The sequence below is a fragment of the Oncorhynchus mykiss genome, chromosome 10, assembly GCF_057628025.1.
Source record: "Oncorhynchus mykiss isolate SJ-2025 chromosome 10, ASM5762802v1, whole genome shotgun sequence".
NCBI classification, from domain to species: Eukaryota; Metazoa; Chordata; class Actinopteri; order Salmoniformes; family Salmonidae; genus Oncorhynchus; species Oncorhynchus mykiss.
Genome location: NC_143031.1, coordinates 77,045,001 through 77,060,455, shown reverse-complemented (window position 1 = coordinate 77,060,455; position 15,455 = coordinate 77,045,001). Strand labels below are relative to the sequence as shown.

The 15,455-nt window shown below is 44.7% G+C and overlaps 2 protein-coding genes across 3 annotated transcripts in view; one reads left to right on the top strand and one right to left on the bottom strand.

Moving 5' to 3' along the window:
• Positions 1-241: 241 nt before the first annotated feature.
• LOC118936778 (beta-crystallin A1-like) lies at positions 242-6,116 on the top strand. Its single transcript, XM_090188027.1, has 6 exons — positions 242-535; positions 1,217-1,293; positions 1,429-1,547; positions 3,343-3,484; positions 4,934-5,076; positions 5,525-6,116. Exons 2-6 carry the CDS (start codon positions 1,219-1,221, stop codon positions 5,670-5,672), a joined length of 627 nt encoding a protein of 208 aa, XP_090044153.1. The 5' UTR covers positions 242-535; positions 1,217-1,218; the 3' UTR covers positions 5,673-6,116.
• A 2,848-nt stretch (positions 6,117-8,964) lies between these two features.
• Positions 8,965-15,455, bottom strand: part of LOC118936358 (protein unc-93 homolog B1) — a 13,287-nt gene continuing 6,796 nt past the window's right edge. Inside the window, exons 5-14 of one of the 2 annotated variants that reach the window (XR_016483951.1) lie at positions 15,379-15,455; positions 15,109-15,238; positions 14,838-14,931; positions 13,673-13,797; positions 13,340-13,522; positions 12,695-12,968; positions 12,238-12,356; positions 11,676-11,798; positions 10,952-11,388; positions 10,860-10,896 (exon numbers count right to left, since the gene is read on the bottom strand). The exon at positions 15,379-15,455 is cut by the window's right edge and continues 85 nt beyond it. Coding sequence is in view for 1 of the 2 variants with exons in the window: in XM_090188010.1 (XP_090044136.1) it covers positions 11,131-11,388; positions 11,676-11,798; positions 12,238-12,356; positions 12,695-12,968; positions 13,340-13,522; positions 13,673-13,797; positions 14,838-14,931; positions 15,109-15,238; positions 15,379-15,455 (1,383 nt within the window). In the remaining variant the exon portion in view is untranslated. Of the gene's footprint in view, positions 11,389-11,675; positions 11,799-12,237; positions 12,357-12,694; positions 12,969-13,339; positions 13,523-13,672; positions 13,798-14,837; positions 14,932-15,108; positions 15,239-15,378 lie in introns of both variants that reach the window. The other variant, XM_090188010.1, reaches the window with a different exon arrangement.

Genomic DNA, 15,455 nt, shown 5'->3' with positions numbered 1-15,455 from the left:
CTACCTACAGCCAGGTCATTGTTAACGCTCTACCTAACCATTGTTAATGCTATACGATGGCACTGCTGACCTATACGAATATAACGGCATTCGGCCCAACACTGGGCCCCCCCATTCACTCTGAACGGACCGCGAACATCACTGTCCCACCATGCATTCAACCGGTACTATATTATCTGCTGAGTCAACAAGGCGCACACCCGACCGCATAGGAAACAAATAAAGGGAGAGAGGGAGAGGGGGGGTGGGGAACTCGTGTATTGCTCACACGGCCGCGCGCACCATAGGACACATTTACGCACGGATACACAGAGGGGTGCCGACATAGAAACACGCGCACGGGCGTGCTAACTTTACCCCCAACTCACTTACACCTCACTCACACAGACATGATGAAACGCGCACACGCACGCACGTTGTCGCCAGTGGAGACACGCGGGCCACCGTGGACTGCGGTATAAAACAGAAGAGCCAGATTCTCACAAAACTCTATGTAAAAGGATTGGCGCGTGAGAGAGGAGAGGAGACAAACCAGGTAAGCCCCCGGTCCTGGTTGAACCGAATAGCCCATGGTGTTTCAACAGAACAGATTTAGGCCTAGACTATCCACCCGCGTAACACTCATAATTGGATAAACATTTTGAGAAGTATTTCTTAGCCTATATTTATAAAAATATTAAATGTAATTGTAGGCCTAGTCCAAACAGGGTTCGTTGTTGGTGATGGAATAAATATAAGCTGTTATTAGAAATTGATAAAGTTAAGTTATTGGATTTTGTGTTGGCTTGTGTTACAGTACGTTTTATAAAATGGTTTTAACCAGTTTTTAACTTTTACATTTAAAAAAACCCAACCTTTTTGTAAGGATTGTCACAACATCTTTGGGGATATGCTATACTACTCTACCATGACCTTTTATTAGAGTTTTTGGATGCTGGCAGTAATGTTAGTTGGTTGTGGCTCCATCAGTTGGTTCCATCAGAATGGAAATAATATCCGAGTGACATGAGGACATGAGGACGTTTCCAGATATCATCATTAACATATTTCATAGATTACTGGGAATGCTTAAACAATATTAAAGGATTTTAATACATTGAATTGTAATCTAACCTAGTTTAAATGATGAAACTTCCCTCTCATGCCACCTCTCTCTCTCTCCCCTCTCTCGCTCTCTCTCCCCCTCTCCCCCCCTCTCTCTCCCCTCTCTCTATAGACATGAATAGAGCTACTAAAACCCACATGACCTCCCCCATGTTTTTCCCTGGCATGGGTATGGCCCCTTTTTTCAAGGTGATCTCACACACACACACACACACACACACACACACACACACACACACACACACACACACACACACACGCATTTAAATAATCGATTATATGATTTACACAAACACACTAATATCTATCTATCTGTCCCTGTAGGTGACTGTGTTTGAGCAGGAGCACTTCCAGGGCAAGTGCCAGGAGTTCACCTCTGAGTGCTGTAACATCCAGAACTGTGGTCTGGACAACATCCGTTCTATCAGAGTGGAGAGTGGAGCGTGAGTCTCTTACAACCCTGGTTGTCTGTGGAGGCTGTGTGTGTGGTGGTGGAGCGTGAGTCTCTTACAACCCTGGTTGTCTGTGGAGGCTGTGTGTGTGTGTGTTGGTGGAGCGTGAGTCTCTTACAACCCTGGTTGTCTGTGGAGGCTGTGTGTGTGTGTGGAGGTGGAGCGTGAGTCTCTTACAACCCTGGTTGTCTGTGGAGGCTGTGTGTGTGTGTGGTGGTGGAGCGTGAGTCTCTTACAACCCTGGTTGTCTGTGGAGGCTGTGTGTGTGTGTGGAGGTGGAGCGTGAGTCTCTTACAACCCTGGTTGTCTGTGGAGGCTGTGTGTGTGTGTGGTGGTGGAGCGTGAGTCTCTTACAACCCTGGTTGTCTGTGGAGGCTGTGTGTGTGTGTGTTGGTGGAGCGTGAGTCTCTTACAACCCTGGTTGTCTGTGGAGGTTGTGTGTGTGTGTGGTGGTGGAGCGTGAGTCTCTTACAACCCTGGTTGTCTGTGGAGGCTGTGTGTGTGTGTGGAGGTGGAGCGTGAGTCTCTTACAACCCTGGTTGTCTGTGGAGGCTGTGTGTGTGTGTGGTGGTGGAGCGTGAGTCTCTAACAACCCTGGTTGTCTGTGGAGGCTGTGTGTGTGTGTGGAGGTGGAGCGTGAGTCTCTTACAACCCTGGTTGTCTGTGGAGGCTGTGTGTGTGTGTGGTGGTGGAGCGTGAGTCTCTTACAACCCTGGTTGTCTGTGGAGGCTGTGTGTGTGTGTGGTGGTGGAGCGTGAGTCTCTTACAACCCTGGTTGTCTGTGGAGGCTGTGTGTGTGTGTGTTGGTGGAGCGTGAGTCTCTTACAACCCTGGTTGTCTGTGGAGGCTGTGTGTGTGAGTGGAGGTATCGGTGTGTGTGTGTTGGTGGAGCGTGAGTCTCTTACAACCCTGGTTGTCTGTGGAGGCTGTGTGTGTTAGTGGAGGTATCGGTGTGTGTGTGGTGGTGGAGCGTGAGTCTCTTACAACCCTGGTTGTCTGTGGAGGCTGTGTGTGTGAGTGGAGGTATCGGTGTGTGTGTGTGTGTTGGTGAGTGGGGGTATCTGTGTTTGGTGTTTGTCTGTGTGGGTGGGTGGGGGTATGATTCTCTGTGCTGTAGCCTGTTGTCATGCATGGTCAACCATTGACCACCAGGGTGGGGTGTTGTCCCTCTGTCCTGCTCTTTTCTCATTGTATTTTCATCTGTCCCCTTCTCTCGTTGAATGAAATGCAACGTGTCAGTAACTCTCTCCTCTCTGTCCTCTTCTATCTCTGAATGTAACATATCAGTAACTTTCTCCTCCCTCTCTGTCCCCTTCTATCTCTGAACGTAACATATCAGTAACTCTCTCTCCTCCCTCTCTGTCCCTTTCTATCTCTGAATGTAACATATCAGTAACTTTCTCCTCTCTCTCTGTCCCCTTCTATCTCTGAATGTATCATATCAGTAACTCTCTCTCCCCCCTCTCTGTCCCCTTCTATCTCTGAATGTAACATATCAGTAACTCTCTCCCCCCTCTCTGTCTCCTTCTATCTCTGAATGTAACATGTCAGTAACTCTCTCTCCCCCTCTGTCCCCTTCTATCTCTGAATGTAACGTCAGTAACTCTCTCTCCTCCCTCTCTGTCCTCTTCTATCTCTGAATGTAACATATCAGTAACTCTCTCTCCCCCTCTCTGTCTCCTTCTATCTCTGAATGTAACATGTCAGTAACTCTCTCTCCCCCCTCTCTGTCCCCTTATATCTCTGAATGTAACATGTCAGTAACTCTCTCTCCCTACCCCTGTAGCTGGGTGGGCTTTGAACATCATGACTTCCAGGGCCAGCAGTTCATCCTGGAGAGAGGAGAGTACCCCCACTGGGACGCCTACAGCGGCTCCCTGTCCTACCACGTGGAGCGCCTCATGTCCCTGCGCCCCATCTACTGCGCTGTGAGGACTGTGTGTGTGTGTGTGTGTGTGTGTGTGTGTGTGTGTGTGTGTGTGTGTGTGTGGGAGAGAGAAATACAGCGAGAGATGGATACATAGAGAGCGTGGGAAAGAGTGTCAGTATTCTATGTTAGTGTTTATAGAAGACAGTATTCTATGTTAGTGTTTATATAAGACAGTATTCTATGTTAGTGTTTATAGAAGACAGTATTCTATGTTAGTGTTTATAGAAGACAGTATTCTATGTTAGTGTTTATAGAAGACAGTATTCTATGTTAGTGTTTATAGACGACAGTGGGTCAGTATTCTATGTTAGTGTTTATAGAAGACAGTATTCTATGTTAGTGTTTCTAGAAGACAGTATTCTATGTTAGTGTTTATAGAAGACAGTATTCTATGTTAGTGTTTATAGAAGACAGTATTCTATTTCAGTGTTTATAGAAGACAGTATTCTATGTTAGTGTTTATAGAAGACAGTATTCTATTTCAGTGTTTATAGAAGACAGTATTCTATGTTAGTGTTTATAGAAGACAGTATTCTATGTTAGTGTTTATAGAAGACAGTATTCTATGTTAGTGTTTATAGAAGACAGTATTCTATGTTAGTGTTTATAGAAGACAGTATTCTATGTTAGTGTTTATAGAAGACAGTATTCTATTTCAGTGTTTATAGAAGACAGTATTCTATGTTAGTGTTTATAGAAGACAGTATTCTATGTTAGTGTTTATAGAAGACAGTATTCTATTTCAGTGTTTATAGAAGACAGTATTCTATGTTAGTGTTTATAGAAGACAGTATTCTATGTTAGTGTTTATAGAAGACAGTATTCTATGTTAGTGTTTATAGAAGACAGTATTCTATGTTAGTGTTTATAGAAGACAGTGGGTCAGTATTCTATGTTAGTGTTTATAGAAGACAGTGGGTCAGTATTCTATGTTAGTGTTTATAGAAGACAGGATTCTATGTTAGTGTTTATAGAAGACAGTATTCTATGTTAGTGTTTATAGAAGACAGTGGTCAGTATTCTATGTTAGTGTTTATAGAAGACAGAGAGAAGGATAGAGTACTGCATGTGTAAGTCTGTATGAGAAAGCAAAAAGGAAACTAACTGAGATTGTGTCCTATCGTGTTTATCCCTCCCACTCTCTCTCCCCTTCTCTCTTCCACTCCCTCTATCCTGTCTATCCCTCAATCCTCGCTCTCCCTCTATCCTCGCTCCACCCTACCCCTCTATTCTCTCTCTCCCTCTATCCTCTCTCTCCCTCTATCCTCTCTATCCTCTCTCCCCCTCTATCCTCGCTCTCCCTCTATCCTCGCTCCACCCTCCTCCTCTATCCTCTCTCTCCCTCTATCCTCTCTCTCCCTCTATCCTCTCTCCCCCTCTATCCTCGCTCTCCCTGTATCCTCGCTCCACCCTCCCCCTCTATCCTCTCTCCTCCTTCCCCTCCCAGTCCCACCAGAGCAGTCGTATGCAGATCTTTGAGACAGAGAACTTCATGGGCCGCAGCGCTGAGCTGTGTGATGATTACCCCTCTCTGAGGGCCATGGGCTGGTGCATGCCCGAGGTCGGATCCATGCACATTCAGTGTGGCGCGTAAGTCAACATTAAACACAAGCACACACTCACTAATTAGATACTTTACAAAAACACAATGGCACAAACCTCAGGAGGTTGGTGGTACCTTATTTGGGGGGGGGGGGGGGGGGGGGGCTTGTGGTGACTGCTGGATCGAAATAAGTGTAATGGTATCAACCACGTGGTTTCTATGTGTTTGATGCCATTCCATTTGCTCTGATCCAGCTGTTATTATGAGACGTCCTCCCCTCAGCAGCCTCCACTGACACAAACACACTCCAATCTTGCTATAGTGAAACAATTAAAGCAAAACATTGTGTGACAATTCTATTCAATGTCAAGCGAAACTCCACTCTAAGCCAAACATGTCTCTCCCTCCCTCTGCACCCCACCTATCACCCTCTCTCTCCCTCTCTCCATCCCTCCCCCTCCGCTCCCTCTCTCCTCTCTCCCTCCATCCCCACAGCTTTGTGTGCTACCAGTTCCCCGGCTACAGGGGCCAGCAGTACATCATGGAGTGTGAGAGACACAGTGGAGATTACCAGCACTGGAAGAACTGGGGCTCCCACTGCCAGACCCCCCAGATCCAGTCTATCCGCCGTATCCAGCACTAACCGGGCCCAGAGCGGACCGTACCCCTAACAGAGCCCCAGGCTTCGGCCTAGGGCTGGGTCTACTGGGGCCTTGTCACAGCACGGCCAACACAAACACAGTCAGTCAGAACCATCCCACAGTTTCTACTAACACATCTCAACTCCGTCACGGACGTCCTCAGATACTCTGGTTGATGACACAACAGGGTATTATTCCTACGAGAGGCGCCTCGTATATCAGTGCCGTAACGTCAACAGCAACGTGAGACGAGTAAAGTCATCACTGTAACACGTTATAGAGGACCGTTATAGTGTAATAACAGTCTTGCAGGTTCTAGTATATATATCACAGATACATATCAGGGACTTTGGTTCACCAGCACCAATAACAGCAATAGACAGTAGTGGTGAGAGAGGAGGAGGAGGGAGATCATCACTGACCAATAAACTCATGCTCAACTCAAACCTGGGTCCTGTGTTCTTCTTAGGTAGTATATGTTTGTACACATTCACTATATACTGTACTATACACTGGGTAGTTTGGATACTGGATGCTGATTGGCTAAAACAGCATTCAGCCGTGTGTATGTGAGACCGTATACCATGACGTTGCTTCTTTTCCCCTTTATTAAAATGGCTACATCAACAATAGGTTGGCATGACGATGTAGAAAATAAGCGTTTGATGAATTTGAGAGAAAACAAAACGGAAAGAACACCGTGAAACAAAACAGAGTGGGCACTTACCTGCTTCACTGACTGGTGTGTAGAGAAGGGATACATACTGTACTATATGTCTTCATACACACATCTACTATATACTGTACTATATGTCTTCATACACACATCTACTATATACTGTACTATATGTCTTCATACACACATCTACTATATCCTGTACTATATGTCTTCATACACACATCTACTATATACTGTACTAATATATACTATTTACTGTACTATATGTCTTCATACACATATCTACTATATACTGTACTATATGTCTTCATACACATATCTACTATATACTGTACTATATGTCTTCATACACACATCTACTATATACTGTACTATATGTCTTCATACACACATCTACTATATACTGTACTATATGTCTTCATACACACATCTACTATATACTGTACTATATGTCTTCATACACATATCTACTATATACTGTACTATATGTCTTCATACACACATCTACTATATACTGTACTATATGTCTTCATACACACATCTACTATATACTGTACTATATGTCTTCATACACACATCTATTATATACTGTATTATGTCTTCATATCTACTATATACTGTACTATATGTCTTCATACACATATCTACTATATACTGTACTATATGTCTTCATACACACACCTATTATATACTGTACTATATGTCTTCATACACATATCTACTATATACTGTACTATATGTCTTCATACACATATCTACTATATACTGTTCTATGTCTACATACACACATCTACTATATACTGTACTATATGTCTTCATACACACATCTACTATATACTGTACTATATGTCTTCATACACACATCTACTATATACTGTACTATATGTCTTCATACACATCTACTATATACTGTACTATATGTCTTCATACACATATCTACTATATACTGTACTATATGTCTTCATACACACATCTACTATATACTGTACTATATGTCTTCATACACACATCTATTATATACTGTATTATGTCTTCATATCTACTATATACTGTACTATATGTCTTCATACACATATCTACTATATACTGTACTATATGTCTTCATACACACATCTATTATATACTGTACTATATGTCTTCATACACATCTACTATATACTGTACTATATGTCTTCATACACACATCTATTATATACTGTACTATATGTCTTCATACACATATCTACTATATACTGTACTATATGTCTTCATACACACATCTACTATATACTGTACTATATGTCTTCATACACACATCTACTATATACTGTACTATATGTCTTCATATCTACTATATACTGTACTATATGTCTTCATACACATATCTATTATATACTGTACTATATGTCTTCATACACACATCTACTATATACTGTACTATATGTCTTCATACACACATCTACTATATACTGTACTATATGTCTTCATACACATCTACTATATACTGTACTATATGTCTTCATACACACATCTACTATATACTATACTATATGTCTTCATACACATATCTACTATATACTGTACTATATGTCTTCATACACACATCTACTATATACTATACTATATGTCTTCATACACATATCTACTATATACTGTACTATATGTCTTCATACACATATCTACTATATACTGTACTATATGTCTTCATACACACATCTACTATATACTGTACTATATGTCTTCATACACACATCTACTATATACTGTACTATATGTCTTCATACACATATCTACTATATACTGTACTATATGTCTTCATACACATATATACAATACATCTACTACATATAGTATATACTTGTATTATACTGTACATCTGTACTCAACATCTATTGTACTATACATCCGTTTTGCCTCTGGGGGGTGCTCTTGAGCCAAAATAGGTCCCTTAAATCAGGATTTCCCAACCATCTCCTTGGGCTCCCCCAGACATTTCACATTTTCGTTTTAACCTTAAACTGGCACGCATGATTGAATTCGTCAACTAATCGTCAAGCCTTTGACTAATTGAACCAGGTGTGACAATTTAAGGTCAAAACAAAAATGTGAAACGTCTGGGGAGGCCCAAGGAGAGGGCTGGGAAACACTGCCTTAACTCAATGGACAGAAGTAGTCCAGGAATGACCTCATTGGAGCACACACAAAGGGGCATACCTCCCCACACCCATGACTTAAAGCTTTTATTACTCATCTACTAAGGGCTGTGTGGTTTAACAAGGAAAAAATCTATTCTTATAATACCATATGTGTACATGAAACATAGTCACCTCTCAAACCAAAATGTTAGTAAAAATAAATAAATGCATTTTACACTCACGGTGCACCTTTAAATGACTGTGTGTGTTGACTGTATGCTTGGATACACATTTAGCTGTTGTCATGGAGTCAGCTCACGGGGATCCAAATAAAGATCAAGTCTTATAAAATAAGTGAATCTTTTTTTGTTAATTATATCTTTCCGGCTTACTTACAGTGTAGGAGTGACTTTTTATTTAACTAAGCATATAAGGTGTTCACTTTTATGAACTGAGTTTCCATGGTGATATTAGTTGGTCTTTGATAACAGAACACCCACATCAAGAGGCACAAAACCAGCTTTATACTCAGAAAACAACTTCAAAACAGTCATAAAAAACAATTACAATCAATTTATTCTCATTATAATTCATGACTATAATTCAACTTTTTCAAAATCATTGATTGAATAAATTCCTTACAAAAAAAAAAACATAAAATGTAGGCCACTCAAAACACCTGAGCTAGGAACCATGACAACACAGCTGACTAACAATACAGTGATACTGTTGAAATACAAAGGCTGTGTCCCAGATGGCACCTTATTCCCTCTATAGTGCACTACTTTTGACCAGAGCCCTGTATGTGCCCTGTCAAAAGTGCCTGTGATGTACCTAACTTCACATGTGTTTCAGGTGTCTATACAGTATGGGTGAGTCCGAAATGGCACCCCATTCCCTATATAGTACACTACTTTTGGCCAGAGCCCTAATGGGCCCTGTTCAAAATGAGTGCACTATATAGTGAATAGCGTGCCATTTGGGCCATACCCCATGTGATCATGCACCGGAGGGAAACTGGTTTATATTTGAAGTGGAGTAAATAACTTCTTCCCTTTTCAGTTGTGTTATAAGAAACCTTCGAAACTGAATTCCTGTCCTCTCTCCATCCTCTTTCCTTCTGTGTAAAATCCCCTGTTCTTCTCTTTCCTCCTGTACAGCTCTGTTTTATCCTCCTGTACCGCTCTGTTTTATCCTCCTGTACCGCTCTGTTGTATCCTCCTGTACCGCTCTGTTTTATCCTCCTGTACCGCTCTGTTTTATCCTCCTGCACCGCTCTGTTTTATCCTCCTGCACCGCTCTGTTTTATCCTCCTGTACTGCTCTGTTTTATCCTCCTGTACCGCTCTGTTTTATCCTCCTGTACCGCTCTGTTTTATCCTCCTGTACCGCTCTGTTTTATCCTCCTGTACCGCTCTGTTTTATCCTCCTGTACAGCTCTGTTTTATCCTCCTGCACCGCTCTGTTTTATCCTCCTGTACAGCTCTGTTTTATCCTCCTGTACCGCTCTGTTTTATCCTCCTGTACCGCTCTGTTTTATCCTCCTGTACCGCTCTGTTTAATCCTCCTGTACCGCTCTGTTTTATCCCCCTGTGGATGAACCTCTTCAATTATGACTGGGCTTATTATCTATATATGTCAATCCCCCTCTAGGTGCATGTCTACAGCCTATACATACAGTATTGTCTGCGTTCCAAATGGGACCTTATTCATAGTGCACAACTTTTGACCAGGGTTAAAGTTCGGGGTCAAAAGTAGGGCACTATGAAGTGAAAAGGGTTACATTTGAGACACACCTGTTTTTTCTCTTCTTCTGATTCAACTCCTTTCCTTAATCTGCACTGATGTAAGAGAGCTGGACTGGGGAAAGTACCTAGAGGACAGCTAGAGGACAGCTAGAGGATACCTAGAGGATACCTAGAGGATACCTAGAGGACAGCTAGAGGACAGCTAGAGGATACCTAGAGGACAGCTAGAGGATACCTAGAGGACAGCTAGAGGACAGCTAGAGGATACCTAGTGGACAGCTAAAGGATACCTAGAGGACAGCTAGAGGATAGCTAGAGGACAGCTAGAGGATACCTAGAGGACAGCTAGAGGACAGCTAGAGGATACCTAGAGGACAGCTAGAGGATACCTAGAGGACAGCTAGAGGATAGCTAGAGGACAGCTAGAGGATACCTAGAGGACAGCTAGAGGACAGCTAGAGGATACCTAGAGGATAGCTAGAGGACAGCTAGAGGATACCTAAAGGACAGCTAGAGGATACCTAGAGGACAGCTAGAGGATACCTAGAGGACAGCTAGAGGATACCTAGAGGACAGCTAGAGGACAGCTAGAGGATAGCTACAGGACAGCTACAGGACAGCTAGAGGACAGCTAGAGGATAGCTAGAGGACACCAAGAGGATACCTAGAGGACACCTAGAGGATAGCTAGAGGATAGCTAGAGGATACCTAGAGGATAGCGTGAGGATAGCTAGAGGACACCTAGAGGATACCTAGAGGATAGCTAGAGGACACCAAGGGGATAGCTAGAGGACACCTAGAGGATAGCTAGAGGATACCTAGAGGATAGCTAGAGGACACCAAGAGGATAGCTAGAGGACACCTAGAGGATAGCTAAAGGACTCACTCTCTCTCTGTCTCTCTAACTATTTTTTGCTCGTTCACTCCTTCTCTATCCCTCTCTCCTCCTCTCTCTCCTCCCTTGCCCCTGCTTGCTCATAATCATCGTCTCGCCTCCTGCGCCGACCCCTAGCCCCTCCTCTCCTCTCCCTGGTCGAATCAGAGCCCTGCGACCCTGCGTCTCCGCCAAAGTCCTCCCTGATCACCTCCTCCTGCTGCTCTTCATCATCATCCTCATCACTCTCCTCCGAATTCGACTCATCTGAGTTTTCCTCCTCCAGGTAACGATAACCTTTGACCTGAGGAGTAAGTGACACAGTCAACATTATATTACATTACAGACCAAACATGTCAATTGATGACTTTGTGTCATTATCGAAGACACATTGATATTGCTCTTTTAATTGTCTTTATTGCCAATGCCAAACCTTAAACAAAGACTGTTTCATTTCAGTGTTCTGTTTTGCTTGTCTTTATCACATTACTAGTGAAGGTGATATTTTCACTTTTCTCTCCAGCCAAATGGTATTTTAAAGATTTTTTTTTTTTAAACATAGCAAAAAATTTACAGATTGTGATAGGTTACCTTGTGTTTGGGGCGGGGAATGCGAGGCAGTCTGAATTGCATGTTCTTGGCCAGGCGTCGCTCCATCGTCCAATAACAGAAGCACGCCAGCAGCAAGATGACCAATAGAATGGAGAGTTTGGCCTGAGGAGGAGGGACCAGGAATGAGAAAGGAGAGAAAGAGAGGAGTGAAATAAGCACTTTAAATTAATCGTTTTTACACTTGTTCTAACACACGGACACACACACGGACACACACACACACACACACACACACACGTGGACACACACGGACACATGGGGACACACACGGGGACACACACACACAGGGACACACACGCATGAGGACACACACGGGGACACACATGCATGAGGACACACACGCATGAGGACGCACACGGGGACACACACGCATGAGGACACACACGCATGAGGACGCACACGGGGACACACACGGGGACACACACGCATGAGGACGCACACGGGGACACACACGCATGAGGACACACACGCATGAGGACGCACACGGGGACACACACGGGGACATGGGGACACAGGGACACACACAGGGACACACACATACCCTCATGATGAGTCCAGTCCACAGGTAGACTATGAAGATGGCGATAGCCTGCCACCAGTGATATATGGTGTAGACAAAGTCCAGTCTCTCTTTATCTTCATACAACATACCCAGGAGAACTGACAGACACGGAGAGAGAGAGAGACAGCGGAGAGTGGGGGGCAGGGAGGGGGGGGTGCGGTGGAGAGGGGGGTAGATAGAAAGAGAGCAAGAGAAAGAGAGGAGGGCGATAGACAAGGGGGAAGAGAGAGTGAGAGAGGAGGGTAGTAGAGAGGGGTGTTAGAGAAGGGGGGTGCGGTGGAGAGGGGGGGGGGGGTAGAGAGAGAAAGGGGAGGTGGAGAGGTGGAAGATATGAGAGAGAGGAGACATAAATGTTGGAAATGATTAAGTCTGAACTAGGAAATAAAAGAGTTTGTGTGTGTGTGTGTGTGCGTGTGATCATAGTACTAAAACTCACTGCTGAGTCCAGTCTTATTCAATGCAGACCCCATTCCCCAGAGGGCAATCACCACCAGCAGGTAAGGCAGTTGATCAGGTGAGCGTGGAGCCGGGGACCAGAACAGCAGGAACACCAGCAGAGGACCGTGGATCACAGCGCCCCCTAGCAGAGAGACGTAGCGTGGCAGCCTGAGGAGGGACAGGGACAGGCAAGAGAACAGGGAGCAGGACAGACCATAGACCATCACCAGGAGATACAGCCACTCCAGACCCACCGTACACACACCATACGACTGGGAGGGGGAGACATGAGGGTAGATTAGAGGAGAGACAAAGACAGGGAAAGTAGGAGAAAAGGGGGGTGAACAGGACAGAGAGAGAGAGAGAGAGAGAGAGAGAGAGAGAGAGAGAGAGAGAGAGTGAGTGAGTGAGAAAAAGAGAGTGAGCAAGCGAGAGAAAGGAGAACGAGAGAGAGAGAGAAAGAGCACGAGCGAGAGAGAGGATAGAGAGAGAGAGGAGAGATTGAGCATCATGAATATAGCTGCCCTCCAGCAGAATCTATGTCCACACCAGGTAAAGTGACACAGTAGGTCTGTGAAAGCTACATGGACAACATTCAGACTCCAGCTACGACAGTTACTAAAGGACTTCCTGTAATGACTACCAGAGTGAGTCCCGTGACAGAGAAGAGTGAGTCCAGTCCACTGTAGATGAAGAAGGGGATGAGGAGTCTCAGCCTGTAGTCTCTCAGGTGTTTGAAGGGCAACTGGAAGATGTTCCCCCAGCCGATACTCCTCAGATCGATCTCCTCTGTGGGGCGGTACGCAGCCCCGCACACCGCCAGGAACTATCGGTAAAACACAGTGAACGACTGTGGGAAAGCAAGCAATGGACTCTGGGTAATCTCGGAGGGTGTTGTATTGATTGTTGGGTGAAATAACGCTAGGTTGTTAGGATGATCATTTTAGGTACGCGTGTACACACGTGTGTGTCTTACGATGATCATGGAGAGGAAGGCGGCCCCCATGAGAACACTCTCCACCTGGATGAGCAGCAGGGAGCGAGGGAGGTGCTTCAGGACAGTCCTGTTGAAACCCTCGATCATACCACTGCCCTCCGCACCTGGGGAGGGGGAGGAGTTATTAAACCCACCAATCATACTACTGCCCTCCGCACCTGGGGAGGGGGAGGAGTTATTAAACCCACCAATCATACCACTGCCCTCCGCACCTGGGGAGGGGGAGGAGTTATTAAACCCACCAATCATACTACTGCCCTCCGCACCTGGGGAGGGGGAGGAGTTATTAAAACCACCAATCATACCACTGCCCTCCGCACCTGGGGAGGAGGAGGAGTTATTAAAACCACCAATCATACCACTGCCCTCCACACCTGGGGAGGGGGAGGAGTTATTAAACCCACCAATCATACCACTGCCCTCCGCACCTGGGGAGGGGGAGGAGTTATTAAACCCACCAATCATACCACTGCCCTCCGCACCTGGGGAGGGGGAGGAGTTATTAAACCCACCAATCATACCACTGCCCTCCGCACCTGGGGAGGGGGAGGAGTTATTAAACCCACCAATCATACCACTGCCCGCCGCACCTGGGGAGGGGGAGGAGTTATTAAACCCACCAATCATACCACTGCCCTCCGCACCTGGGGAGGGGGAAGAGTTATTAAAAGAGAGGAGTGGGGAGGGGGGATGACAGAGATTGAGGTGCACGAAAACAATGCTATTAAAACCATAGATCCTGCTTCTCCCCTGAGAGTCAGGGTAAGGAAATGGAAGTTAACAGACTACTGGTCAGTTTACCACAGTGTTTAACATTGTACAGATAATAACAGACTACTGGTCAGTTTACCACAGTGTTTAACGTTGTACAGATAATAACAGACTAATGGTCAGTTTACCACAGTGTTTAACGTTGTACAGATAATAACAGACTACTGGTCAGTTTACCACAGTGTTTAACATTGTACAGATAATAACAGACTACTGGTCAGTTTACCACAGTGTTTAACCTTGTACAGATAATAACAGACTACTGGTCAGTTTACCACAGTGTTTAACGTTGTACAGATAATAACAGACTACTGGTCAGTTTACCACAGTGTTTAACATTGTACAGATAATAACAGACTACTGGTCAGTTTACCACAGTGTTTAACGTTGTACAGTGTGTGGTTGTAGTCACTAAGGAACTGGTGGAGGAAGAGGCGCTGGGGGAACTCTGCAAACACCAGGCTGAGCTGAGAGACACAAAGAGAAACACAGCCAGACATCAGAATCCACACACACACACACACACACACACACACACACACACACGCACGCACGCACACACACACACACACACACACACACGGCAATGCTTAACCGATATATCACTCATTGACTGACAAGTGACTCGACCAATGGCAACATACATGGAAGATGATGAAGAACACGGATTGGAAGATGATGACATAGCGATGACACGCCCCCTTGGGTAGTTTCTTCTGTTCCTGAACGTGATCCTCCTTATAGTTCACATACTCATAGTACTGTTGTGCCATCCTGAGTGTGTGAGAGAGAGAGACAGAAACACAATAAAACACAGTGATTAACACTAGGTAGCGTAACACAACCCGACATAAACACTGCAACCCTGGTCTGTGTGACGTTGATGTGTGTGTCTCCATTCTCCCCTTCCTAACCTTGTGATGTAGTTCCCTAACGACGCCCACAGCGGGACAATGGCTGCACCAATGGCCACAGCCGATGGTACCAGGGT